The sequence below is a fragment of the Pavona decussata genome, unplaced genomic scaffold (genome assembly GCF_977016875.1).
Source record: "Pavona decussata unplaced genomic scaffold, jaPavDecu1.1 SCAFFOLD_45, whole genome shotgun sequence".
Lineage (NCBI taxonomy): Eukaryota > Metazoa > Cnidaria > Anthozoa > Scleractinia > Agariciidae > Pavona > Pavona decussata.
In genome coordinates, this window is record NW_028145467.1 from 489,998 (window position 1) to 516,208 (window position 26,211).

The following is a 26,211-nucleotide window of genomic DNA, read 5'->3' on the forward strand; positions in this document are numbered from 1 at the left end:
TTCTTACGTTTGGGGGGTTGCATTTCGTACGATTGGGGGTTAATAATTCTTACGTTTGGGGGTTAGTTTTTTTACGTTTAGGTGTTAGTTATCCTTACTTTTGGGGGTTAGTTTTTTTACTTTCGGGGATTAGTGATTATTACTTTTTGGGGTTAGTTTCCTTACGCTTGGGGGTTAGCAATTCTTACGTTTTAGGATTAGTTTTCTTACGTTTTGGGGGTTAGTGATTTTTACATTTTGGGTTTAGTTTTCTTACTTTTGGGGATAATTAATTTTTACGTTTGATGGTTAGTTTTCTTACGTTGAAGGTTAGTTTTCTTACGTTAGGAGGTTAGCGATTGTTATGTTTGGGGGTTAGTTTTTTTACGTTTGGGTGTTAGTAATTCTTACCATTTAAGGTTAGTTTTCTAAGGTTTGGGGGTTAATAATTCTTAATTCTTAATTCCTGGGCCTGTCACCTTGTCGCGGTGGTGGAGCTTGTGTTTCTCAGTGACCCCAAGAGCTATGCCGGTGGGGACTCAGTCCCTGGCGGGTGCAACCGTACTGGATTGGTCGAGGGACAGAGACCTGACAAAGGACAGCCCCTGGCCCTCCAGGTTGGGGGTTGGGCGTTAGGCTAATCACCTAACCTCGTAAAAAGTGAATGATTACAGAAACCTTACACATAAGAGGCAATCTACCGAATCTTGGGGGCCGATTGGCACACAACATGACGTTCCAGAGTGAAAGCCACATGGAAGCTCTGGAACCGAGGACGCCAATAGTGCACCCAAAAACACAGTTGAGGATAGGAAACTGGAACGTGAGAACCTTGTATGCACAAGGGAGGACAGCCCAAGCGGCGAAAGCAATGAGAGAGGCTAAGTTGCAGATAATGGGTATAAGTGAAAGCAGATGGTGTGGATCGGGGAAGTTCATTTTAAGTACAGGTGAGACATTACTGTACTCTGGCAGGGACGACGAAGTTCACCAACACGGCGTGGCCATCATGCTGAGCAAAGATGCGGCGGAAGCATTGACCGACTGGGCACCTGTCGATGAGCGAATAATCCGAGCCAGATTCCATTCTAGGCATGTCAAGTTAACATTGATCCATGTATATGCCCCCACCAATGACACTGACGAAGAGGCGAAAGATCATTTCTATGAGAAGCTCCAGGCCATAGTGGACAAAACACCGAAACACGACTTGCTGGTTATCACTGGTGATTTGAACGCAAAGGTTGGAAGCGATGTAGAAGGATATGAACGAGTAATGGGTAAGCATGCAGTCGGAATCAGGAACGACAATGGCGAGAAACTATGCGATTTTTGCGGCACGAATGACCTGGTGATCACAGGTACGATATTTCCACATAAGGAGATCCATAAACAAACATGGATATCCCCTGATAGGCGCACCTGCAATCAGATTGACCATGTGTTAATCAACAGGAAATTTAGAACATCTGTGCTGGACACAAGAGCCATAAGATCAGCTGATATCGCCAGTGACCACCACCTAGTTTGTACCAAATTGAGGCTAAAGCTATCGGCAGCTCTTAAAAGACGTGGAATTAGAAGGACGAGATATGATACTCAGAAGCTGGAGAGTGGCAAGAGTAGGAGGCAGTTTCGTTTGGAATTAAGGAACAGGTTTGAGATATTGCAGAGGGAGGAGCAGGAAGATGATGAAATAGATCAGCCAGAAGCCGTGCTGGAGAAGGCAAACGACATCCTTGAAAAGACTTACAATATGACAGCAAAGAAAGTCCTAGGATATAAGACAAAGAAAGTTAAGCCATGGATCAGTAAAGAATCGTGGGACCTGATTGAGCAGAGGAAAGAGATAAAACTAAAACTTGATGGAACCAACTCCGAGAGACTGAAAGAAAAGAGGCGAGTAGAATACAAAGCCAAAGACCGAGAAGTGAAAAGGCAAATACGCAGAGACAAGAGGAATTGGTCAGAAGGGATAGCAAAAGAAGCGGAAGAAGCAGCAAGTAGGCAAAGCATGAAGACTCTCTACAGCTTAACTAAAACGACCTGCAATGATAAACCAAGGCAGAGCACAGTAGTCAACGACAGAAATGGTAACGCCTTAACCAGCAATGAAGATAGAAGGAAACGATGGAAAGAGCATTTTATGGAGATACTTAATAGAGAAGAGCCAACCGACCCGATCAGTGAAGACGTCAACGAACAGCAGGACACAGCTGACATAGACACGGGACCTGTGAGCAAAGCTGAGATAAGAAGGGCAATAAAGACTCTTAAGAACGGTAAAGCCCCTGGCGAAGATATGATAACAGCAGAATTACTGAAGGCAGACCTTGAATTTACAACTGACAGAGTGAAAGAACTTATAGACACGATTTGGAGCCTGGAAAAGGTCCTACTTAAATGGAAGAGGGGACTCATTATTAAGATAACGAAGAAAGGGAACTTAAGGGAGTGTAAGAACTGGCGGGGAGTGACTCTCCTACCAGTTGCAAGCAAGATATTGGGAAGAATTATAATCGAGCGCATTCGCATAGGGATTGACCACAGGCTCCGTAAAGAACAGGCTGGATTTAGATCTGGTAGAGGGACGACGGAGCAAATTTTCATCTTACGCAATATACTAGAGCAAGTGAATGAATGGCAGGCAACTCTCTATATTAATTCTGTGGATTTCGAGAAGGCGTTTGACCCAGTGCACAGAAATGGCTTATGGACGATAATGAGCCAGTATGGTATCCCACAGAAGATCATCAACATAGTTAAAGCGATGTACGATGGCTTTGAATGTGCTGTTGTCGAGGAGGAGGCAACCTCAGAATGGTTCGAGCTAACGACTGGTGTCAAACAGGGATGTACAATGTCTGGCTTTCTTTTTCTGCTCATTATAGACTGGGTAATGGGGCATACTGTGAAGGAGGAGGGAACCGGACTGAGGTGGAAATTTACATCAAAACTTGAGGACCTTGACTTCGCGGACGATGTAGCTTTAATTTCCTCAACGCAAAGACACGTGCAGTTGAAAACAAACAGGCTGGTAGAGAATGCAGAAAGGGCAGGCCTTCGGGTAAATGTCGGGAAGTGCAAAGTCATGAGAGTAAATGCGAGGAATAACGAAGCCATCACAGTGAACGGTGTGGCGTTGGAAGATGTAGAAAAGTTTACTTACCCGGGCGCCACAGTATGTAAACAAGGGGGTGGCGAAGAGGACATCAAGGCTAGGCTAGGGAAAGCGAGAGGAGCGTTTGTGAAGCTAAACCGAGTATGGAGCTCCAGCAGTATGTCGAGGAGGACGAAGATCAGGCTATACAAAACATTGGTCAAGCCAGTTCTCATGTATGGGTGCGGAACATGGAAAATGAACGAAAGTGATGCCAAGAAAATCGATGTGTTTCAGAACCGATGCCTGAGAAGGGTAATGAAGATTAAATGGCAAGATAAGATCAGTAATAGAGAGCTACTGGAAAGGGCTAACGTGGAGAAGTTGAGTGAAGAGGTAAGAAGAAGGAGATGGAGATTCATTGGACACATCCTGAGACAACAGCCTGACAATGACTGTGTTACAGCCCTAACATGGACCCCGGAGGGAAGGAGAAAGAGAGGCCGGCCAAAAACAACTTGGCGGCGCACGGTAGAAAAAGAGAGGTCCAAAGCAGGGTGGCAGTCCTGGAGTGAGGTGCGCACTACAGCGCAAGACATGAATCGCTGGAAAGCCCATGTGGAGGCCCTATGCGCCACCTTGGCACGAGGGGACAAGTAAAGTAAAGTAAAAATTCTTAAGTTTTGGGGTCAGTTTTCTTACGTCTGGGGTTAGCAATTCTTACGTTTTGGGGTTAGTTTTCTTACGTTTGGGGGTTAATAATTTTTACGTTTAGGGGTTAGTTTTCTCACGTTTGGGGGTTAGTAATTCTTACGTTCGGGGGACAGTTTCTTTACGTTTAGGGGTTAGTGATTCTTACGTTTGGGGGTTAGTTTCCTTATGTTTGTGAGTTATTAATTCTTACGTTTGAGAGTTAGTGTTCTTACGTTTGGGGGTTAGTAATTTCTATGTTTGGGGGTTAGTTTTTTTACGTTTACGGGTTCGTGATTCTTACGTTTGGAGGTTATTTTTCTTACTTTTAGTGTTAGTTATTCTTAAGCTTGGGGGTTAGGTTTCTAACGTTTGGGGGATAATTATTCTTACGTTTGGGGGTTAGTTTTCTTACGTTTTCGCGTTAGTAATTCTTACGTTTCGTATTAACTTTCTTACATTTAGAAGTTAGTAATTCTTTTGTTTTGGGATTAGTTTTTTTTACGTTTGAGGGTTAGTTTTCTTATGTTTGGGTGTTAGTAATTCTTACCTTTTAGGGTTTGTTTTGTTACTTTTTGGGGGTTAATGATTCTTACGTTTTGGGGTCAGTTTTGTTACGTCTGGGGGTTAGCGATTCTTACGTTTGGAGGTTAGTTTTCTTACGTTTGGGGGTTGGTAATTCTTAAGCTGAGGGGTTAGTTTTCTTACGTTTCGGGGTTAGTGATTCTTACGTTTGGAGGTTAATAATTCTTACGTTTGGAGGTTAGTTTTCTTACGTTTGGGGGTTGGTAATTCTTAAGTTTAGGGGTTAGTTTTCTTACGTTTGGGGGTTAGTGATTCTTACGTTTGGAGGTTAATAATTCTTATGTTTGGGGGTTAGTGATTCTTACGTTTGAGGGTTAGTTTTCTTATGTTTGGGAGTTATTTATTCTTACGTTTGAGGGTTAGTGTTCTTACGTTTGGGGGTTAGTTTTTTTACTTTAACGGGTTCGTGATTCTTACGTTTGGAGGTTTGTTTTCTTACTTTTAGGGTAATTAATTCTTAAGTTTGGGGGTTAGTTTTCTTACGTTTGGGGGTTAGTTATTCTTACGTTTGGAGGTTAGTCTTTTTATTTTTGGGGGTTAGTTATTATTACGTTTAGGGGTTAAGTTTCTTACGTTTGGACATTAGTGATTCTTCCCTTTGGATGTTAGTTTTCTTACGCTGAGGGGCTTAGTGATTCTTACGTTTGGGGGTTGTATTTTTTTACGTTTGTTGGTTAGATTTGTTACGTTTGAGGGTTAGTTATTCCTACGTTTGGGGAGTTGTTTTGTTACGTTTGGGGGTTAGTTTTCTTGAGTGTAACGGTCAGTAATTCTCACGTTTAGGAGTTAGTAATTCTTAGGTTTGAAGGTTAGTTTTTTTACGTTTTTCGGTTAGTGATTCTTACGTTTGAGGGTTAGTTTTCTTACGTCTGGAGGTTAGTTATTCTTACTTTTCGGGGTTAGTGATTCTTACGTTTGGAGGTTAGTTTTCTTACGTTTGGGGGTTAGTAATTCCAAGGTTTGGGGGTAAACTTTCTTATGTTTAAGGTTTTAGTAACTCTCACTTTTGGGGGTTAGTTTTGTTACGTTTGGGGGTTAGTAATTCTTACCTTTTGGGGTTAGAATTCCTACGTTTGCCCGTTAGTATTTCTTACTTTTGGGGATTAGATTTCGAACGTTTGGGGTTTTTGTAATTCTTAAGTTTGGGTGTGTGATTTCTTACGTTTAAAGGTTAGTAAATCTTACGTTTGAGGGTAAGTAATTCTTACATTTTGGGGTTAGTTTTCTTACGTTTGGAGGTTGGTAACTCTTACGTTTGGGGGTTAACTTTCTTTAATTTAAGAGTTAGTAATTCTTTCGTTTAGGGGTTAAATTTCTTACGTTTGAGGGTTAGTAATTCTTGCGTTTGGGGATTAGTGTTCTTACGTTTGGGGGTTAGTAACTGTTACGTTTCGGAGTTAGTTTTCTTACGTTTGGGGGTTAGATATTTTTACTTTTGGGCGCTAGACTTCTTACGTTTGGAGGTTTGTAAATCTTACGTTTGGGTTGAGATTTGTTAGGTTTGGGGGTTAGTAATTCTTACGTTTGGGGGTTACATTTCTTACGTTTCGGAGTTAGTAATTCTTACGTTTGGAGGTTAGTCTTCTTACTTTTGGGGGTTAGTTTTTTTTATGTTTGGGGGTTAGTTTTCTTTCGTTTGGGGGTTGGTAATTCTTACGTGTTGGGGTTAGTTTTATTACGTTTTGGTGTTATTAATTCTACGTTTTTGGGTTAGTAATTCTTACTTGTGGGGGTTAGTTTTCTTACCTTTTCGGGCTGGTAATTTTTACGTTTAGGGGTTAGTTTTCTTACGTTTGGAGATCAGCAATTCTTACGTTTAAGGGTTAGTTTTTTTACGTTTGGGGGTTAGAGATTCTTACGTTTGGGGGTTAGTGATACTTAAGTTTGGGGGGTAGTTTTCTTACGTTTTGAGGCTAGTGAATCTTACCTTTGGATGTTAGTTTTCTTACGTTTAGGGGGTTAGTGATTATTACGTTTGGGGGTTAGACTTTTTTACGTTTAGGGGTTAGATTTCTTACGTTTGAGGGTTAGTAATTCTTACGTTTGGCTATTAGTTTTGTTTTGTTTGGGGGTTCGTGATTCTTACGTTTAAAAGTTCAACTTCTTACTTTTAAGGTTAGTATTTCTTATTTTTTGGGGTTAATTTTCTTAGATTTAGGGGTTGATGATTCTTACGTTTAAGGGGTTAGTTTTCTTACGTTTAGGCGTTAGTAATGCTTAAGTTTGGGGGTTAGTTTTAATACGTTTGGAGGGTAGTGATTCTTACAATTTCGGGTTAGTTTTCTTACATTTAGGAGTTGATAATTCTTACGTTTGGGGGTTAGTTTTTTCACGTTTCGAGGTTAATAATTATTACGTTTGGGAGTTAGTTTTGTTTCGTTAAGGGGTTAGTGATTCTTACGTTTTGAAATTATTTTTCTTATGTTTGGGGGTTCGTGATTATTACGTTTGGGGGTTAGTCTCAATACGTTTCGGGGTTAGCAATTCTTACGTTTAGGGGTTAGTGTTTTTACGTTTGGGAGTTAGTGTTCTTACGTTAGGGGGTTAGCGATTTTTACGTTTGGGGCTTAGTTTTCTTACGTTTGGGTGTTAGTAATTCTTACCTTTTAGGGTTAGTTTTGATACGTTTGGGGGTTAATGATCCTTATGTTTTGGTGTTAGTTTTCTTACGTCTGAAGGCTAGCGATTCTTACGTTTGGGGGTTAGTTTTCTTACGTTAAGGTGTTAGTAATTCTTACGTTTGGGGGTTAGTTTTCTTACGTTCGGGGATTAGTGATTCTTACTTTTTGGGGTTAGGATTCTTGCTTTTGGGGGTCAGTAATTCTTACGTTTAATGGTTAGTTTTCTTACGTTTGGGGGTTAATTATACTTAAGTTTGGGGGTTAGTTTTCTTACGTTTGTGGGGTGGTAATTCTTACGTTTAAAGGTTAGTTTTCTTACTTTTGGGGGTTAGTAATTCCTACGTTGGGGGGTTAGTAGTTCTTACGTTTGGAGGTTTGTTTTCTTACGTTTGGGGGTTAGTGATGCTTACGTTTAGAGGTTAGTCTTTTTACGGTTGGGGGTTAGTAATTCTTACGTTTTGGGGGTTTGTTTTCTTATGTTTGTTGGTTATTAATTTTTACGTTTGAGGGTTAGTGTTCTTACGTTTTATGGTTAGTAATTATTACGTTTGAGGGTTAATTTTTTTCCGTTTACGGGTTCGTGATTCTTACGTTTGGAGGTTATTTTTCTTACTTTTAGTGTTTGTAATTCTTAAGCTTGGGGGTTAGGTTTCTTATGTTTGGGGGATAACTATTCTAACGTTTGAAGGTTAGTTTTCTTACGTTTGGGGGTTAGTAATTCTTACGTTCGGGGGACAGTTTCTTTACGTTTAGGGGTTAGTGATTCTTACGTTTGGGGGTTAGTTTTCTTATGTTTGGGAGTTATTAATTCTTACGTTTGAGGATTAGTGTTCTTACGTTTGGGTGTTAGTAATGTCTACCTTTGGGGGTTACTTTTCTTACGTTAAGTGGTTATTGATTCTTACGTTTGGGGGTTAGTTTTCTTACTTTTAGGATTAGTAATTGTCACATTTGAGGGTTACTGTTCTTACGTTTGGGGGTTAGTAATTGTTAACTTTAAGGGTTAGATTTTTTACATTTGGGGTTTAGTTTTATTACGTTTGGGGGTTAGTTTTTTTACGTTTGGGGGTTAGTGATTCTTACGTTTGGGTGTTAGTTTTCTTACGTTTAGGGGCTATTTTTTTTACGTTTGCGGGTTATTAATTCATACGTTTGAGGGTTAGTGTTCTTACGTTTTGGGGTTAGTAATTATTTCGGGGGTTAATTTTTTTACGTTAGCGGGTTCGTGATTCTTACGTTTGGAGGTTAATTTTCTTAGTCATAGTGTTAGTAATTCTTTAGTTTGGGGGTTAGTTTTCTTACGGCTTAGGGTTAGTAATTCTTACGTTTGGGGATAAGTTTTCTTACGTTTGGGGATTAGTAGTTCTTACGTTTAAGGGTTAGTTTTCTTACGTTAAGGTGTTATTGATTCTTATGTTTGGGGGTTAGTTTTCTTACTTTTAGGGTTAGTAATTCTTACATTTGAGAGTTACTGTTCTTTCGTTTGGGGTTTAGTAATTCTTACGTTTAAGGGTTAGATTTTTTACGTTTGGGGCTTAGTTTTTTTCCGTTTAAGGGTTAGTAATTCTTACCTTTGGGTGTTAGGTTTCTTGCCTAGGGGGGTTTGTTTTTTTACGTTTAAGGGTTAGTGATTCTTACGCTTGGAGGTTAGCAATTCTAGCGTTTAGGGGTTACTGTTTTTACGTTTGGGACTTAGTTTTCTCACCTTAGGGGGTCAGCGATTCTTACGTTAGGAGTTAGTTATTCTTACGTTTAGGGGTTTGTTTTCTTACGTTTGGTGTTAGTTATTCTTACGTTGAGAGGTTAGTTTTCTTACGTTTGGGGGTTAGTAACTCTTACGTTTGGGGGATAGTTTACTTACGTTTGGGGGTTAGTTTTCGTACGTTTAGCTGTTAGCAATTCTCACGTTTGGGGGTTAGTAAAACTTACGTTTTAGAGTTAGTTCTCTTATGTTTATTGGTTGGTAATTCTTATGTTTGGGGGTTAGTCTTTTTACGTTTGGGGTTTAGTGTTTTTTACTTTTCGGGCTAAGTTTTCTCACCTTTAGGGGTTAGTATTTCTTACGTTTGGGGGTTAGTAATTCTTACGTTTGGGCGTTAGTTTTTTTACGTTTGGTTGTTAGTGATTACGCTTAGGGCCTAGTTTTTTACGATTGGGGGTTAGTAATTTTTACGTTTAAGGGTTAGTTTTCTTAAGTTTGGGGGCTAGCGATTCTTACGTTTAGGGCTTAGTTTTTTTATCTTTGGTTGTTAGTTTGGAGGTTAGTTTTCTTACTTTTAGGGTTAGTAATTCTCAGGTTTGGGGGATAATTTTCTTACGTTTGGGGGTTAGCTTTCTTACGTTTGGGGGTTAATAATTGTTACTTTTAAGGGTTAGTGTTTTTACGTTTGGGGATTAGTGAATCTTACGTTGGGGGGTTAGTTTTCCTAATTTTGGGGTTAGTCATTCTCAGGTTTGGGGGTCAGTTTTCTTACGTTTGGCCGATAGTTATTGATACGTTTAGGGGTTACAGTTTCTTACATTTTGGGGCTAGTAATTCTTCTGTTTGAAATGTCGTTTTTTTACGTTTAGGGGTTAGTTTTTTTACCTTTAGGGGTTAGTAATTCCTACGTTTGGTGGTTAGATTTTTTACGTTTGGAGGTTAGTGATTCTTACGTTTGGGTTAGTTTATTTTTACGTTTGGTTGTTAGTGATTCGTATCTTTAGGGGTTAGTTTTTTTACGATTGGGAGTTGTTAATTCTTACGTTTGGAGGTTAGTTTTTTTAGGTTTGGGGGTTAGTGATTCTTACACTTGGGGCTTAGTTTATTTACGTTTGGGTGTTAGTAATTCCTACGTTTAGGGGTTAGTTTTGTTTGTTTTAGAGGTAAGTGATTCTTATGTTTCTGGGTTAGTTTTTTTACGTTTAGTTGTTAGTAATTCATACATTTTTTGGTTAATTTTTTTACTTTTAGATTTCGTAATTCTTAGTTTTAGGGGTTAGTTTTCTGACGTTTAAGGGTTAGTTTTCTTACCTTTGGGGGTTAGTAATTCGTACGTTTTAGGGTTAGTGTTCTTACGTTTGGGGGTTAGTGTTTCCAACGTTTGGGGGTTAGTTTTCTTACGTAAGGGGGTAAGCGATTCTTACATCGGGGGGTTAGTTTTATTACTTTTGGCGTTAGTAATTCTTAGGTTTGGGGGTTAATTTTGTTTACGTTTCGGGGTTAATTTTTTTACGTTTGGGGGTTAGTTTTTTATGTTTGCGGGTTAGTAATTCTTACGTTTGAAGTTTCGTTTTTTTACGTTTGGGGTTTAATAATTCTTACGTCTAGGGGTTAGTTTTCTTACGATTGGGGGTTAGTAGTTCTTACGTTTGGGTGTTAGTTTTATTACGTTTGGTTGTCAGTAACTCTTAAGTTTTGGTGTTAGCTTTCGACCTTTAAGGGTTAGTAATTTCGTAATTAAGTTTAGGGGTTTGTTTTATTACGTTTGGGGGTTAGTAATTCTTACGTTTAGCGGTTAATTTTTTACGTTTGGTTGTTAGTGATTCTAGATCTTACCTTTAAGTGTTAGTTTTCTTACGATTGGGGTTAGTAATTCTTACGTTTGGGTGTTAGTTTTATTACGTTTGGTTGTTAGTAACTCTTACGTTTGGGGGTTAGCTTTCGTCCTTTTAAGGTTAGTAATTCCGTAATTAAGTTTAGGGGTTAGTTTTATTATGATTGGGGGTGAATAATTCTTACGTTTGGGTGTTAGTTTTATTACGTTTGGTTGTTAGTAACTCTTACGTTTGGGGGTTAGCTTTCGACCTTTTAGGGTTAGTAATTTCGTAATTAAGTTTAGGGGTTTGTTTTATTACGTTTGGGGGTTAGTAATTCTTACGTTTAGCGGTTAATTTTCTACGTTTGGTTGTTAGTGATTCTAGATCTTACCTTTAGGTGTTAGTTTTCTTACGATTGGGGTTAGTAATTCTTAAGTTTGGGTGTTAGTTTTATTACGTTTGGTTGTTAGTAACTCTTACGTTTGGGGGTTAGCTTTCGTCCTTTTAGGGTTAGTAATTCCGTAATTAAGTTTAGGGGTTAGTTTTCTTACGATTTGGGGTTAGTAGTTCTTACGTTTGGGTGTTAATTTTATTACATTTGGGGGTTAGCTTTCGTCCTTTTAGGGTTAGTAATTCCGTAATTAAGTTTACGGGTTAGTTTTATCACGTTTGGGGGTTAGTAATTCTTACATTTAGCTGTTAATTTTTTACGTTTGGTTGTTAGTGATTCTAGATCTTACCTTTAGGTGTTAGTTTTCTTACGATTGGCGGTTAGTAATTCTTACGTTTGGAGGTTAGTTTTCTTACGTTTGGGGTTTAGTTTTTTTACGTTTGGGTGTTAGTAATTCTTACGTTTTTTTGTTAAATTTCTTACTTTCAGGTTTCGTTATTCTAAGGTTTGGGGGTTACTAATTCTTACGTTTGAGGGTTAGTGTTTTTACGTTTCGGGGTTAGCGATTTTTACGTTTGGGGGTTAGTTTTCTTACTTTTGGGGTTTGTAATTCTTAGGTTTGGGCGTTAGTTTTGTTACGTTTGGGGGTTAGTTTTTTTACGTTTGGGAGTTAGTAATTCTTACGTTTAAATTTTCGTTTTTTTACGTTTGCGGTTTAGTAATTCTAACGTTTAGGGGTTAGTTTTCTCACGTGTAGGGGGTTAGTAATTCTTACGTTTAAGGGTTAGATTTTTTAGGTTTGGAGGTTAGTGATTCTTACGTTTGGGGGTTAGTTTTTTTACGTTTAGTTGTTAGAAATTCATTAATTTTTTGGTTGATTTTCTTACTTTTAAGTTTCGTAATTCTTAGGTTTGGGGGTAAGTTTTCTTACGTTTAAGGGTTAGTTTTCTTACGTTTAGGGGTTAGTTTTTTTACGTTTGGGGGTTAGTGATTCTAACGTTTAGGGGTTAGTTTTTTATGTTAAGTGTTTAGTAATTCTTATGTTTTGGGGTTAGTCTCATTACGTTTTGGGGTAGGTTTTCTTTCGTTAGGGGTTAGTTTTTCTTACGTTTAGGGGTTAGTTTTCTTACGTTTGGGGGTAGTAACTTTTTCGTTTGGGGGTTAGCTTACTTACGTTTGAGGGTTGGTTTTCTTACGTTTAGGGGTTGGTAATTCTCTCGTTCGGGCGTTAGTTTTGTTACAATTGGGGATAAGTAAATCTTACGTTTTAGAGTTATTTTTGTTACGTTTTGGGGTTAGTGATTCTTACGTTTGAAGAATAATTTTTTTACGTTTGGTTGTTAGTAATTCTTACGTTTGATGGTTAGTTTTCTTACTTTTACGGTTAGTAATTCTTAGGTTTGGGGTTAGTTTTCTTACGTTTGGGGGTTAGTTGTCTTACGATTCGGGTCTAGTAATTCTTACGTTTGGTGGTGAGTAATTCTCACGTTTGGGGGTTAGTTTTTTTATGTTAAGTGTTTAGTAATTCTTATGTTTTGGGGTTAGTCTCATTACGTTTGGGGGTAGGTTTTTTTTTCGTTAGGGGTTAGTTTTTCTTACGTTTAGGGGTTAGTTTTCTTACGTTTGGGGGTAGTAACTTTTTCGTTTGGGGGTTAGCTTACTTACGTTTGAGGGTTGGTTTTCTTACGTTTAGGGGTTGGTAATTCTCTCGTTCGGGCGTTAGTTTTGTTACAATTGGGGATAAGTAAATCTTACGTTTTAGAGTTATTTTTGTTACGTTTTGGGGTTAGTGATTCTTATGTTTGGGGGTTAGTTTTCTTACGTTTGAGGGTTAGTTTTTCTTACGTTTAAGTGTTAGTTTTTTTACATTTAGGAGTTGGTAATTCTTACGTTTGGGGGTTACTTTGAGTACGTTTGGAAGTAAGTGATTCTTACGTTTCGGGGTTAATTTTCTTATGTTTGGGGTTTAGTAATTCTTACGTTTGGGGGTTAGTTTTTTTACGTTTGGTTGTTAGTAATTCTTACGTTTAAGGGTTAGTTTTCTTACGCTTAAGGGTTAATAATTTTAATTTTAAGTTTTGGGCTTAGTTTTCTTAAATTGTGGGTTAGTGATTCCTATGTTTGGGGCTAATTTGTTTTACGTTTGGGTGTTAGTAATGGTTACGTTTTGGGGTTAGTTGTTTTACGTTTGGTTGTTAGTAATTCTTACGTTTGGAGGTTAGTTTTCTCCCTTTTAGAGTTTAGTGATTCTTACGTTTGGAGAATAATTTTTTTACGTTTGGTTGTTAGTAATTCTTACGTTTGATGGTTAGTTTTCTTACTTTTACGGTTAGTAATTCTTAGGTTTGGGGTTAGTTTTCTTACGTTTGGGGGTTAGTTGTCTTACGATTCGGGTCTAGTAATTCTTACGTTTGGTGGTGAGTAATTCTCACGTTTGGGGGTTAGTTTTCTTACGTTTATGGGTTGAGCGATTCTTACATTGGGGGATTAGATTTCTTAATGTTGGGGTAGTCATTCTTAGGTTTGGGGGTTAGTTTTTTGCGTTTGTTGGTTAGTTATTCTTACGTTTGAATGTTCGTTTTTTACGTTTGGGGTTTAGTAATTCTTACGCTTAGGGGTTAGTTTTCTAACGTTTAGGGGTTAGTTGTTCTTACGTTTGGGGGTTGGATATTTTTACGTTTGGGGGTTAGTTTTTTTTTACGTTCGGGGGCTAGTTTTTTACGTTTAGGGGTTAGTAATTCTTACGTTTGAAGGTTCGTTTTTTTACGCTTGAGGTTTAGTAATTGTTACGTTAAGGGGTCAGTTTTATTACGTTTGGGGGTTAGGAATTCTTACGTTGGGGGTTTAGTTTTTTTACGTTTGGTTGTTGGTGATTTTTACCTTTAGGAATTAGTTTTCTTACGATTGGGGATTAGTAATTCTTACGTTTGGGGGTTAGTTTTCTCACGTTTGAGTGTTAGTGATTCTTACGTTTAAGGCTTCAATCTTTTACCTTTGGGGGTTGGTAATTCTTACCTTTAAGGGTTAGTTTTCTTACGTTTGGTGGTTAGTAATTCTTACGTTTGAAGGTTTGTTTTCTTTCTTTTAGAGGTTAGTCGCTCTTACGTTTGCGGTTTAGTTTTTTTTTTTTTGTTTGGTTGTTAGTAATTCTTACGTTTGAATGTTAGTTTTTTTACTCTTAGGGTTAGTACTTGTTAGGTTTGAGGGTTAGTTTTCTTACGTTTGGGGGTTAGATAATTTTACGTTTAGGGGTTAGTTTTCTTACGTTTGAGGGTTAGTGATTCTTACGTTAGGGGATTTGCAATTGTTACATTGGGGGATTAGTTTTCTTACTTTTGGGGTTAGTTTTTTACGTTTGGCGGTTAGTAATTCTGAAGTTTGAGGTTCGTTTTTTTTACGTTTTTGGTTTAGCAATTTTTACGTGTAGGGGTTAGTTTTATTACGTTTCGGGGTTAGTAATTCTTGCGTTTAAGGGTTAGTTTTTTCACGTTTTGGGGTTAGTGATTTTTACGTTCAGGGGTTAGTTTTTTTACGTTTGGGTGTTAGTAATTTTTAAGTTTAGGGGTTAGTTTTCTTACGTTTGATGGTTAATAATTCTTACGTTTGAAGGTTTGTTTATTTCCTTTTAGAGGTTACTGATTCCTACGTTTGCGGTTTGTTTTTTTTTAGTTTGGTTGTTAGTAATTCTTACGTTTGGGAGTTAGTTTTCTTACTTTTAGGGTTAGTAATTCTCAGGTTTAAGGATTAAATTTCTTACGTTTAGGGGTTAGTAATTTTTACGTTAAGGGGTCAGTTTTTTTTCTTTTGGGGGTTAGTGATTCTAACGTTTGGAGGTTAGTTTTCTTATATTAAGTGTTTGGTAATTCTTACGTTTTTGGGTTAGTTTCTTTACGTTTCGGGGTTGGTTTTCTTACGTTAGGGGTTAGTTGTTCTTATGTTTTGAGGTTAGTTTTCTTACGGTTGGCGGTTAGTAACTCTTTCGTTTGGACGTTAGTTTTATCTACGTTTGAGGGTTCGTTTTCTTACGTTTATGGGTTGATGATTCTCACGTTTGGGGGTTAGTTTTCTTATGGTTGGCGGTCGGTAATTCTTACGTTTGGGGTTTAGTTTTCTTACGTTTGGAAGAAAGTGATTCTTACGTTTTGGGGTTTGTTCTCTCATTTTGGGGTTTAGTAATTTTTACTTTTCGGGGTTAGTTTTTTTATGTTTCGTTTTTAGTAATTCCTACGTTTGGGGGTTAGTTCTGTTACGTTTATGGGTTAGTGATTCTTACGTTTGGGGTTTATATTTTTACGTTTGGGTGTTGATAATTGCTACGTTTAGGGGTTAGTTTTCTTACGTTTCGGGGTTAGTAATTCTTACCGTTGAAGGTTAGTTTTTTTCCTATTAGAGTTTAGTGATTCTTACGTTTGGAGGCTAGGTTTTTTACGTTTGGTTATTAGTAATTCTTACGTTTGGGGGTTAGTTTTCTTACTTTTAGGGGCTAGTAATTCTTACGTTTTAAGGTTAGTTTTTTTACGTTTGGGGGTTAGTCATTCTCACGTTTGGGGGTTAGTTTTCTTACGTAAGGAGGTTAGCGATTCTTACGTTTAGTTGTTAGTAACTCTTACGTTTGAAGGTTTGTTTTCTTCCTTTTAGAGGTTAGTCGCTCTTACGTTTGCGGGTTAGTTTTTTTAAATTTGGTTGTTAGTAATTCTTACGTTTGGGAGTTAGTTTTCTTACTTTTAAGGTTAGTTATTGTTAGGTTTGAGCGTTAGTTTTCTTACGGTTTGTGTTTAGTAATTCTTATGTTTAGGGGTTAGTTTTTTTACGTTTGGGGGTTAGTGATTCTAACGTTTGGGGGTTAGTTTTTTTATGTTAAGTGTTTAGTAATTCTTATGTTTTGGGGTTAGTCTCATTACGTTTGGGGGTAGGTTTTCTTACGTTAGGGGTTAGTTTTTCTTACGTTTAGGGGTTAGTTTTCTTACATTTGGGGGTAGTAACTTTTTCGTTTGGGGGTTAGCTTACTTACGTTTGAGGGTTGGTTTTCTTACGTTTAGGGGTTGGTAATTCTCTCGTTTGGGCGTTAGTTTTGTTACAATTGGGGATAAGTAAATCTTACGTTTTAGAGTTATTTTTGTTACGTTTTGGGGTTAGTGATTCTTATGTTTGGGGGTTAGTTTTCTTACGTTTGAGGGTTAGTATTTCTTACGTTTAAGTGTTAGGTTTTTTACATTTAGGAGTTGGTAATTCTTACGTTTGGGGGTTACTTTGAGTACGTTTGGAAGTCAGTAATTCTTACGTTTGGGGGTTAGTTTTTTTACGTTTGGTTGTTAGTAATTCTTACGTTTAAGGGTTAGTTTTCTTACGCTTAAGGGTTAATAATTTTTAAGTTTTGGGCTTAGTTTTCTTAAATTGTGGGTTAGTGATTCCTACGTTTGGGGCTAATTTCTTTTACGTTTGGGGGTTAGTAATGGTTACGTTTTGGGGTTAGCTGTTTTACGTTTGGTTGTTAGTAATTCTTACGTTTGGAGGTTAGTTTTCTCCCTTTTAGAGTTTAGTGATTCTTACGTTTGAAGAATAATTTTTTTACGTTTGGTTGTTAGTTTTCTTACTTTTACGGTTAGTAATTCTTAGGTTTGGGGTTAGTTTTCTTACGTTTGGGGGTTAGTTGTCTTACGATTCGGGTCTAGTAATTCTTACGTTTGGTGGTGAGTAATTCTCACGTTTGGGGGTTAGTTTTTTTATGTTAAGTGTTTAGTAATTCTTATGTTTTGGGGTTAGTCTCATTACGTTTGGGGGTAGGTTTTTTTTTCGTTAGGGGTTAGTTTTTCTTACGTTTAGGGGTTAGTTTTCTTACGTTTGGGGGTAGTAACTTTTTCGTTTGGGGGTTAGCTTACTTACGTTTGAGGGTTGGTTTTCTTACGTTTAGGGGTTGGTAATTCTCTCGTTCGGGCGTTAGTTTTGTTACAATTGGGGATAAGTTAATCTTACGTTTTAGAGTTATTTTTGTTACGTTTTGGGGTTAGTGATTCTTATGTTTGGGGGTTAGTTTTCTTACGTTTGAGGGTTAGTATTTCTTACGTTTAAGTGTTAGTTTTTTTACATTTAGGAGTTGGTAATTCTTACGTTTGGGGGTTACTTTGAGTACGTTTGGAAGTCAGTGATTCTTACGTTTTGGGGTTAATTTTCTTATGTTTGGGGTTTAGTAATTCTTACGTTTGGGGGCTAGTTTTTTTACGTTTGGTTGTTAGTAATTCTTACGTTTAAGGGTTAGTTTTCTTACGCTTAAGGGTTAATAATTTTTAAGTTTTGGGCTTAGTTTTCTTAAATTGTGGGTTAGTGATTCCTACGTTTGGGGCTAATTTCTTTTACGTTTGGGTGTTAGTAATGGTTACGTTTTGGGGTTAGTTGTTTTACGTTTGGTTGTTAGTAATTCTTACGTTTGGAGGTTAGTTTTCTCCCTTTTAGAGTTTAGTGATTCTTACGTTTGAAGAATAATTTTTTTACGTTTGGTTGTTAGTAATTCTTACGTTTGATGGTTAGTTTTCTTACTTTTACGGTTAGTAATTCTTAGGTTTGGGGTTAGTTTTCTTACGATTCGGGTCTAGTAATTCTTACGTTTGGTGGTGAGTAATTCTCACGTTTGGGGGTTAGTTTTCTTACGTTTATTGGTTGAGCGATTCTTACATTGGGGGATTAGATTTCTTAATGTTGGGGTTAGTCATTCTTAGGTTTGGGGGTTAGTTTTTTGCGTTTGTTGGTTAGTAATTCTTACGTTTGAATGTTCGTTTTTTACGTTTGGGGTTTAGTAATTCTTACCTTTAAGGGTTAGTTTTCTTACTTTTGGTGGTTAGTAATTCTTACGTTTGAAGGTTTGTTTTCTTTCTTTTAGAGGTTAGTCGCTCTTACGTTTGCGGTTTAGTTTTTTTTTTGTTTGGTTGTTAGTAATTCTTACGTTTGAATGTTAGTTTTTTTACTCTTAGGGTTAGTACTTGTTAGGTTTGAGGGTTAGTTTTCTTACGTTTGGGGGTTAGTAAATTTTACGTTTAGGGGTTAGTTTTCTTACGTTTGAGGGTTAGTGATTCTTACGTTAGGGGGTTTGCAATTGTTACATTGGGGGATTAGTTTTCTTACTTTTGGGGTTAGTTTTTTACGTTTGGCGGTTAGTAATTCTGAAGTTTGAGGTTCGTTTTTTTTACGTTTTTGGTTTAGCAATTTTTACGTGTAGGGGTTAGTTTTATTACGTTTCGGGGTTAGTAATTCTTGCGTTTAAGGGTTAGTTTTTTCACGTTTTGGGGTTAGTGATTTTTACGTTCAGGGGTTAGTTTTTTTACGTTTGGGTGTTAGTAATTTTTAAGTTTAGGGGTTAGTTTTCTTACGTTTGATGGTTAGTAATTCTTACGTTTGAAGGTTTGTTTATTTCCTTTTACTGGTTACTGATTCCTACGTTTGCGGTTTGTTTTTTTTTTAGTTTGGTTGTTAGTAAATCTTACGTTTGGGTGTTAGTTTTCTTACTTTTAGTGTTAGTAATTCTCAGGTTTAAGGATTAAATTTCTTACGTCTGGGGGTTAGTAATTTTTACGTTAAGGGGTCAGTTTTTTTACTTTTGGGGGTTAGTGATTCTAACGTTTGGAGGTTTGTTTTCTTATATTAAGTGTTTAGTAATTCTTACGTTTTTGGGTTAGTTTCTTTACGTTTCGGGGTTGGTTTTCTTACGTTAGGGGTTAGTTGTTCTTATGTTTTGAGGTTAGTTTTCTTACGGTTGGCGGTTAGTAACTCTTTCGTTTGGACGTTAGTTTTATCTACGTTTGAGGGTTCGTTTTCTTACGTTTATGGGTTGATGATTCTCACGTTTGGGGGTTAGTTTTCTTATGGTTGGCGGTCGGTAATTCTTACGTTTGGGGTTTAGTTTTCTTACGTTTGGAAGAAAGTGATTCTTACGTTTTGGGGTTTGTTCTCTCATTTTGGGGTTTAGTAATTTTTACTTTTCGGGGTTAGTTTTTTTACGTTTCGTTGTTAGTAATTGCTACGTTTAGGGGTTAGTTTTCTTACGTTTGAGGGTTAGTTCTGTTACGTTTATGGGTTAGTGATTCTTACGTTTGGGGTTTATTTTTTTACGTTTGGATGTTGATAATTGCCACGTTTAGGGGTTAGTTTTCTTACGTTTCGGGGTTAGTAATTCTTACCGTTGAAGGTTAGTTTTTTTCCTATTAGAGTTTAGTGATTCTTACGTTTGGAGGTTAGTTTTTTTACGTTTGGTTATTAGTAATTCTTACGTTTGGGGGTTAGTTTTCTTACTTTTAGGGGCTAGTAATTCTTACGTTCGAGGGTTAGTGTTCTTACGTTTGGGGTTAGTGATTCTTACGTTTAAGGGTCAGTTTTCTTACGTTAAGGAGTTAGTAATTCTAACTTTTTGGAGTTAGTTTTCTTACGTTTAGGGGTTAGTTTTTCTTACCTTTGGGGGTTAGTTTTCTTGCGTCAGGGGTTAGTTATTCTTACTTTTAGGGGTTAGTTTTCTTACGTTTGGGGGTTAGTAAATCTTACGTTTTGTTTGGGGGTTTGTGATTGTTAGGTTTAGGGGTAATATTTCTTATTTTGAAGTGTTAGTTTTGTTACTTCTTGGGGTTAGTTTTCTCACGTTTGGGAGTTACTACTTCTTATGTTTGGGGGTTTGTTTTCTTACGTTTAGGGGCTAGTAAATCACACGTTTTGGGGTTAGTTTTCTTAGGTTTGGGGGTTATTGATTCTTACGTTTAATAATTAGTTTTCCTACGTTTGGGTTTTAATTTTTTTACGTTGGGGGTTAGTTATTCTTACTTTTAGGGGTTAGTTTTCTTACGTTTGGGGGTTACTAACTCTGACGTTTGGGGGTTAGTTTTCTTATGTTTGGGGGTCAGTGATTCTTACGTTCAGGGGTTAGTTTTCTTACGTTAAGGCGTTAGTAATTCTTACGTGTTGGGGTTAGTTTTCTGACGTTTAGGGATTAGTTTTCTTACGTTTGGGGGTTAGTTTTCTTACGTTAGGGGCTAGTTATTCTTACTGTTAAGGGTTAGTTTTCTTACGTTTGTTGGTTAGTAACCCTTACGTTTGGGGGTTAGTTTTCTTTTGTTTGGGGGTTAGTAGTTTTTACGTTTGGAGGTAAGTTGTCTTCCTTTTTGAGGTTAGTGATTCTTACGTTTAGGGGTTAGTTTTCTTACGTTAAGGGGTTAGTAATTCTTACGTTTTGGGGTTTGTTTTCTTACGTTTGGAGGTTAGTAACCCTTACGTTTGGGGGTTAAGTTTCTGACGTTCGGGGGTTTGTAACCCTTACGTTTGGGGGTTACTTTTCTTACGTTTAGGGATTAGTATTTCTCACGTTTGGGGGTTAGTTTTCTTACGTTTGGGGGCTAGTAAATCTTATGTTTTGGAGTTATTTTTCTTACGTTTAGAGGTTAGTGATTTTTAGGTTTGGGGGTTAATATTTCTGACGTTTAAGTGTTAGTTTTTTTACTTTTGGGGGTTAGTTTTCTTACATTTGGGGGTTACTAATTCTTACGTTTGGGGGTTAGTTTTTTTACGTTTAGGGGTTAGTATTTCTTACGTTTGGGGTTTAGTTTTGTTACGTTTGTGGGTTAGTGATTCTTACGTTTGGGGCTTAGTTTTTTTACGTTTGGGTGTTATTAATTCTCTTGTTTGGGGGTTTGTAAATCTTACATTTTGGAGCTATTTTTCTTTTGTTTGGGGGTAGTGATTCTTAGGTTTGGGGGTAATATTTCTTATTTTTAAGTGATAGTTTTCTTACTTCTGGGGTTTAGTTTTCTTACGTTCGGGAGTTACTACTTCTTATGTTTGTTGGTTTGTTTTTCTTACGTTTAGGGGCTAGTAAATCACACGATTGGGGGTAAGTTTTTTTTAGGTTTGGGGGCTAGTAAATGTTAAGTTTTGGAGTTATTTTTCTTATGTTTATGGGTGAGTGATTCTTATGTTTGGGGGTTAGTATTTCTTACGTTTAAATGGTAGTTTTCTTACGTTTGGTGGTTATTGATTCTTACTTTTAATTATTAGTGTTCCTATTTTTGGGGGTTAGTGATTGTTACGTTTAGGGATTAGTTTTCTTACGTTTGGCTTTTAGTTTTCTTACGTTGGGGGTAAGTTATTCTTACTTTTAGGGGTTAGTTTTCTTACGTTTAGGGGTTAGTGATTCTTACGTTTTTGGGGTTAGTTTTCTTACGTTAGGGGTTAGTTATTCTTACTTTTAAGGGTTAGTTTTCTTACGTTTGGGGGTTAGTAAACCTTAAGTTTAGGGGCTTGTTTACTTACGTTTGGGGGTTAGTTTTCTTATGTTTGGGGGTTAGTAGTTTTTACGTTCGGAGGTAAGTTTCTTCCTTTTAGAAGTTAGTGATTCTTACGTTTGGGGGTTAGTTTTTTTACGTTTGGTTGTTAGGGATTCTTACGTTTGGGGGTTAGTTTTCTTACTTTTAGGGTTAGTAATTCTTAGGTTTGAAGGTTAATTTTTTTACGTTTGGGGGTTAGTAATTCTTACTTTTAATTGTTAGTGTTCTTACGTTTGGGGGTTAGTGATTCTTACGTTTAGGGGTTAGTTTTGTTACGGTAAGGGGTTAGTAATTCTTACGTTTTGGGGTTTGTTTTCTTACGTTTAGGGGTTAGTTTTCTTACGTTTAGGGGTTAGTTTTCTTACGTTTGGAGGTTAGTAACCCTTACGTTTGGATGTTTGTTTACTTACGTTTGGGGGTTAGTTTTCTTACGTTTAGGGATTAGTAATTCTAACGTTTGGGGGTTAGTTTTCTTACGTTTTGGGATTAGTAAATCTTATGTTTTCTGACGTTTAAGTTTTTTACATTTTAAGTGTTTTTTACTTTTTTGGGTTAGTTTTCTTACATTTGGGGGTTACTAAGTCTTACGTTTGAGTGTTAGTTTTGCTACGTTTAGGGGTTACTAATTCGCACGTTTGGGGGTTAGTAAATTTTACGTTTTGGAGTTATTTTTCTTATGTTTATGGGTTAGTGATTCTTATGTTTAAGGGTTAGTTTTCTTACCTTTGGGGGTTAGTATTTCTTACGTTTAAATGGTAGTTTTCTTACGTTTGGTGGTTACTGATTCTTACGTTTGGGGGTTAGTGATTCTTACTTTTAGGGGTTAGTAATTCTTGCGTTTGATGTTTAGTCTTCTTACGGTTGGGGGTTAGTAATTCCTAGGTTTTGGGGTTAATTTTCTTACGTTTTGGGGTTAGGTTTCTTATGTTTGGGGGTTAGTGATTCCTACATATAGGGTTTCTTTTCTTCCGTTTGGGAGTTAGTTTTTCCTACGTTTTGGGGTTAAATTTCTTACGTTTCGGGGTTAGTAATTTTAACGTTTGGGGGTTAGTCTTTTTTCGTTTGGGTGTTAGTAATTCTTACGTTTGGGAGTTAGTGTTTTTACGTTTGTGGGCTAGCAATTATTACGTTGAGGGGTCAATTTATATACGTTTGAGTGTTAGTAATTCTTACGTTTCGGGGGTAGTTTTTTTACATTTGGGCGTTAGCAATTCTTACGTTTGATAGTTAGTAAATCTTACTTGTTTGGGGATTAGATTTCTTTCGTTTAGGAGTTAGTTTTCTTACATTTGGGCGTTCGTAATTCTTACGTTTGGGAGTTAGTAACTCTTACGTTTGATGGTTAGTAATTCTTACCGGTTTGGAGATTAGATTTCTTACGTTTAGGGGTTACTGATTTTATTGTTTGAGGGTTAGTTTTCTTACGTTTCGGGGTTAGTGATTCTTGCGTTTGGTGGTTAGTTTTCTTAGGTGTTGGGGTTAGTAATTCTTTTGTTCGTGGTTAGGTTTTTTCTGTTTCTGTGTTAGTTACTGTTACGTCGAAGGGTTTGTTTTCTTATGTTTCGGGGTTAGTGATTGCTACATTTGGGGTTTCTTTTTTTCCGTTTGGGAGTTAGTAATTCTTTTGTTTGGGAGTTAGTTTGTTTACGTGAGGGGGGTTAGTAATTCTTCCGTTTGGATGTGAGTTTTTTTACGTTTGGGGGTTTGTGATTCTTACAAGTGAGGATTAGATTTCTTACTTTTGTTGGTTAAGGATTCTTACGTTTGAGAGTTAGTTTTCTTACGTTTAAGGGTTAGTGATTCTTACGTTTGGGGGTTTGTAAATCTTACGTTAAGGGGTTAATTTTATTACGTTTGGGGGTTAGTAATTCTTACGTTTAAGGTTAGTTTCCTTACGTTTAAGGGTTAGTAATTTTTACGTTTGAAGGTTAGTTTTCTTACGTTTGAAAGTTAGTTTTCTTACGTTTAGGGGTTAGTTTTCTTACGTTTGGAGCTTAGTAATTGTTACGTTTCCGGGATATCTTTCTTACGTTTGCAGGTTAGTGATTGTTACGTTTGAGGATTAGTTTTCTTACGTTTGAGGGCTAGTAATTCTTAGGTTTGGGGGTTAGCTTTCTTATGTTTGGGGGTTAGTGATTCTTACGTTTAAGGGTTAGTTTTGTTACGATTGGAGGTTATTAATTCTTACTTTTAAGGGTTACTTTTCTTATGTTTAGGGGTGAGATATTTTACTTTTGGGGAATAGGAATTCTTACGTTTGGGAGTTAGTTGTTTTACGTTTGGGGGCTAGTAATTCTTACGTTTAGGGTCAGTTTTAATACGTTTGGGGGTTAGATTTTTTACGTTTGATGGTTAGTAATTTTTACGTTTAAGGATTAGATTTCTTACGTTTTAGGGTTTGTAATTCTTACGTTTGGGGATTTGTAATTCTTGAGTTTGGGGGTTACAAATTCTAATTTTTATTAGTTACTTTTCTTACATTTGGGGGTTAGTAATTCTTACGTTTGGGGGCTAGTAATTCTTACGTTTGGGGGTTAGATTTCTTACGTTTGGGGAATAGTTTTTGTACATTTAAGGGTTACAAATTCTTACGTTTAGGGGTTAGATTTCTTACCTTTGGGGAATAGTTTTCGTACGTTTAAGGGTTACAAATTCTTACGTTTGGGGGTTAGTTTTCTTACGATTGGAGGTTATTAATTCTTACTTTTAGGGGTTAGATTTTTTACGTTTGGGGTTTAGTAATTCTTACATTTGGGGGTTAGTTTTCTTGCGTTTAGGGGTTACCAATTTTTACGTTTAGGGGTGAGATTTCTTACGTTTGGGGAATAGTAATTCTTTTGTTTGGGAGTTAGTTTTTTTACGTTTTTGGGCTAGCAATTATTACGTTAACGGGTCAATTTATATACGTTTGGGTATTAGTAATTCTTACGTTTCGGGGTTAGTTTTTTTACGTTTAGTGGTAAGTAAGGTGTCAATTATGGACAGCCACGGTTTTTGCTGCTCCCTAATTTTAGTTCTGTTTTCCCTGTTTTGTCGCTTCCCTGGTATTCTAAACTACCTCGAGCCATATCTCAACATTAGTGGCACAGCCTGGATCGCTGCATTCCCTGAAAGATACAGTATTCCGGTAGGAAACCAAGATCTCTCTGTCTGGTTGCCGTCGACTTTGGATCATCGATTAGTTATTGCTTATTCTACCAACAATGCGACGGATTCCAACAATCATAAACTATTGTTCTACGGCCAAGATTGGAATGACACCTTTTGTAACTTCGGCTTTGCGCCGGTACGCTTGATATTCAAACAGTACAAAGTCAAGAGAACCAAGCGCCCATGTGTGTATTACTCTAACACCTGTGCCACATTCCATTGCACATTGGAAAGAGACCTTGTGTTCAAATTGAACCCCGGTCCTGTGAACAATAGTGATTATTCTATTCCATCCTTTTATTCTTTAAGGCGACGCGCTCCATCGAATACACGTGTTGATCGATCAAGAATCCCATCGAATTTGACCGTTGTCCACCGACTACCCTTCAACAACGTTTCTCGTAGGATATCTGTGGTCGCCCCGCGTCGCATCAACGATTTCTCAACTTCGTCATCTCGCACTAGGAATCTGAACAACTTAAGATCCATAAAACAGCACTGTGGGCCATCGTCCCAAGATGCGAATTATCTACGTTTCTGTACAATTAACACGCAGTCATTAAACAACAAGGCCGCCGAATTTACTGACTTTATTTGTGATTTCAAGCCAGGTGTTGTTGCAATTACAGAAACGTGGTTCCACGTTAATGAATCTGCTGCAAGAGTTATGTGCACTCCTACAGGCTACAATCTCCTAGATCACCCACGGGCTGGCAGACGCGGCGGTGGTGCCTCAGGGGTCTTGCTTAGGTCCACTCCTGTTTATTTTGTATGTAAGTAAGCTGTTCACCATCATGGAACGTCATCTCCCACAAGTTCACGCCTATGCCGATGACACACAGCTTTACATTCAATCAAGCCTGACCCTGAACATGCTGCTAACGCTGTCGCAACTATGCAGGCATGTATTGTCGATATTAGACGTTGGATGCTGACAGACCGCTTGATGATAAATGATGATAAGACGGAATTTCCGGTGATTGGAGCAAGGCAGCAGCTGTCAAAAGTGAACATTGACTCACTTTGCGTTTGCAATGCGACAGTCCTGCCATCATCCGAAGCCAAAAACCTAGGTTGCTGGCTCGATAATCAGCTTAAGATGGTCAGTCATATTAACAAGACGTGTAAAGCCGTCTTCTTTTATTTGTTTAATATTAGAAGAATAAGGAAATTTCTTAGTTCTGAGAACACTCAAGTTTTAGTTAATGCATTTGTTACTAGCCGCCTCGACTACTGTAATAGCGTTTTATATGGCCTGCCTACTACTGAACTGCAAAAACTCCAACGCGTCGAAAACGCTGCTGCCAGGCTTATCTGTAACGTAAGTCGTTTCGATCACATTTCTCCAACACTGAAAATGTTGCACTGGTTGCCAGTGAAGTATCGTATTGACTTCAAGATATTGTTAATTACGTATAAGGCTATCCATGGACTCGCTCCAGCGTACCTTAGCGAACTTATCACCCTAAAGACAGTATCTAGATATAGTCTTAGGTCGTCCGGCGAAGTCCTCCTTCAACCGCCCAGAATCAAGACTCTGCGTACGCTGGGTGATCGTAGCTTCACCGTAGCCGCACCAGCGCTCTGGAACAGTTTACCGAACGCAGTTCGCTGCGCGCAAAGTGTTCAATCTTTTAAGGACAGGTTAAAAACTCATTTATTTCGTCAAGCCTTTGACCTTTATTGAGAATTGTATTTTAGCCATTGACCTTGCCATTGTAATTTTAAATTATATTTATTTAGGATATCTTTATTGTAAAGCGCGCGAGAGCATCTGTTTATGATTCGCGCGCTATATAAATAATAAATAATAAATTATTAGTTTTCTTACGTTTGGAGGTTAGTAACCCTTACGTTTGGGGGTTAAATTTGTTACGTTTG

General features: G+C 37.5%; 2 protein-coding genes across 2 annotated transcripts in view; both read left to right on the forward strand.

Annotated features, from left to right (window-relative positions):
* LOC146482488 (mitochondrial inner membrane protease subunit 1-like) overlaps nt 1-26,211 on the forward strand; it is a 348,467-nt gene that overhangs the window by 242,607 nt on the left and 79,649 nt on the right. The gene's annotated exons all lie outside the window — the stretch shown is intronic.
* Nucleotides 710-25,111, forward strand: LOC146482516 (uncharacterized). The gene is made up of 2 exons (XM_085106937.1): nt 710-3,650; nt 24,195-25,111. The coding sequence occupies exons 1-2, from the start codon at nt 710-712 to the stop codon at nt 25,109-25,111; spliced, it is 3,858 nt and encodes a 1,285-aa protein (XP_084963063.1).

What these genes read in the sequence shown, in the direction of transcription:
- LOC146482516 (XM_085106937.1), top strand. Translation starts at nt 710, where the DNA reads ATGACGTTCCAGAGTGAAAGCCACATGGAAGCTCTGGAACCGAGGACG. An exon ending in AGCAGGGTGGCAGTCCTGGA is followed by an intron (nt 3,651 to 24,194) that starts GTGAGGTGCGCA and finishes CCCTAATTTTAG; the next exon opens with TTCTGTTTTCCCTGTTTTGT.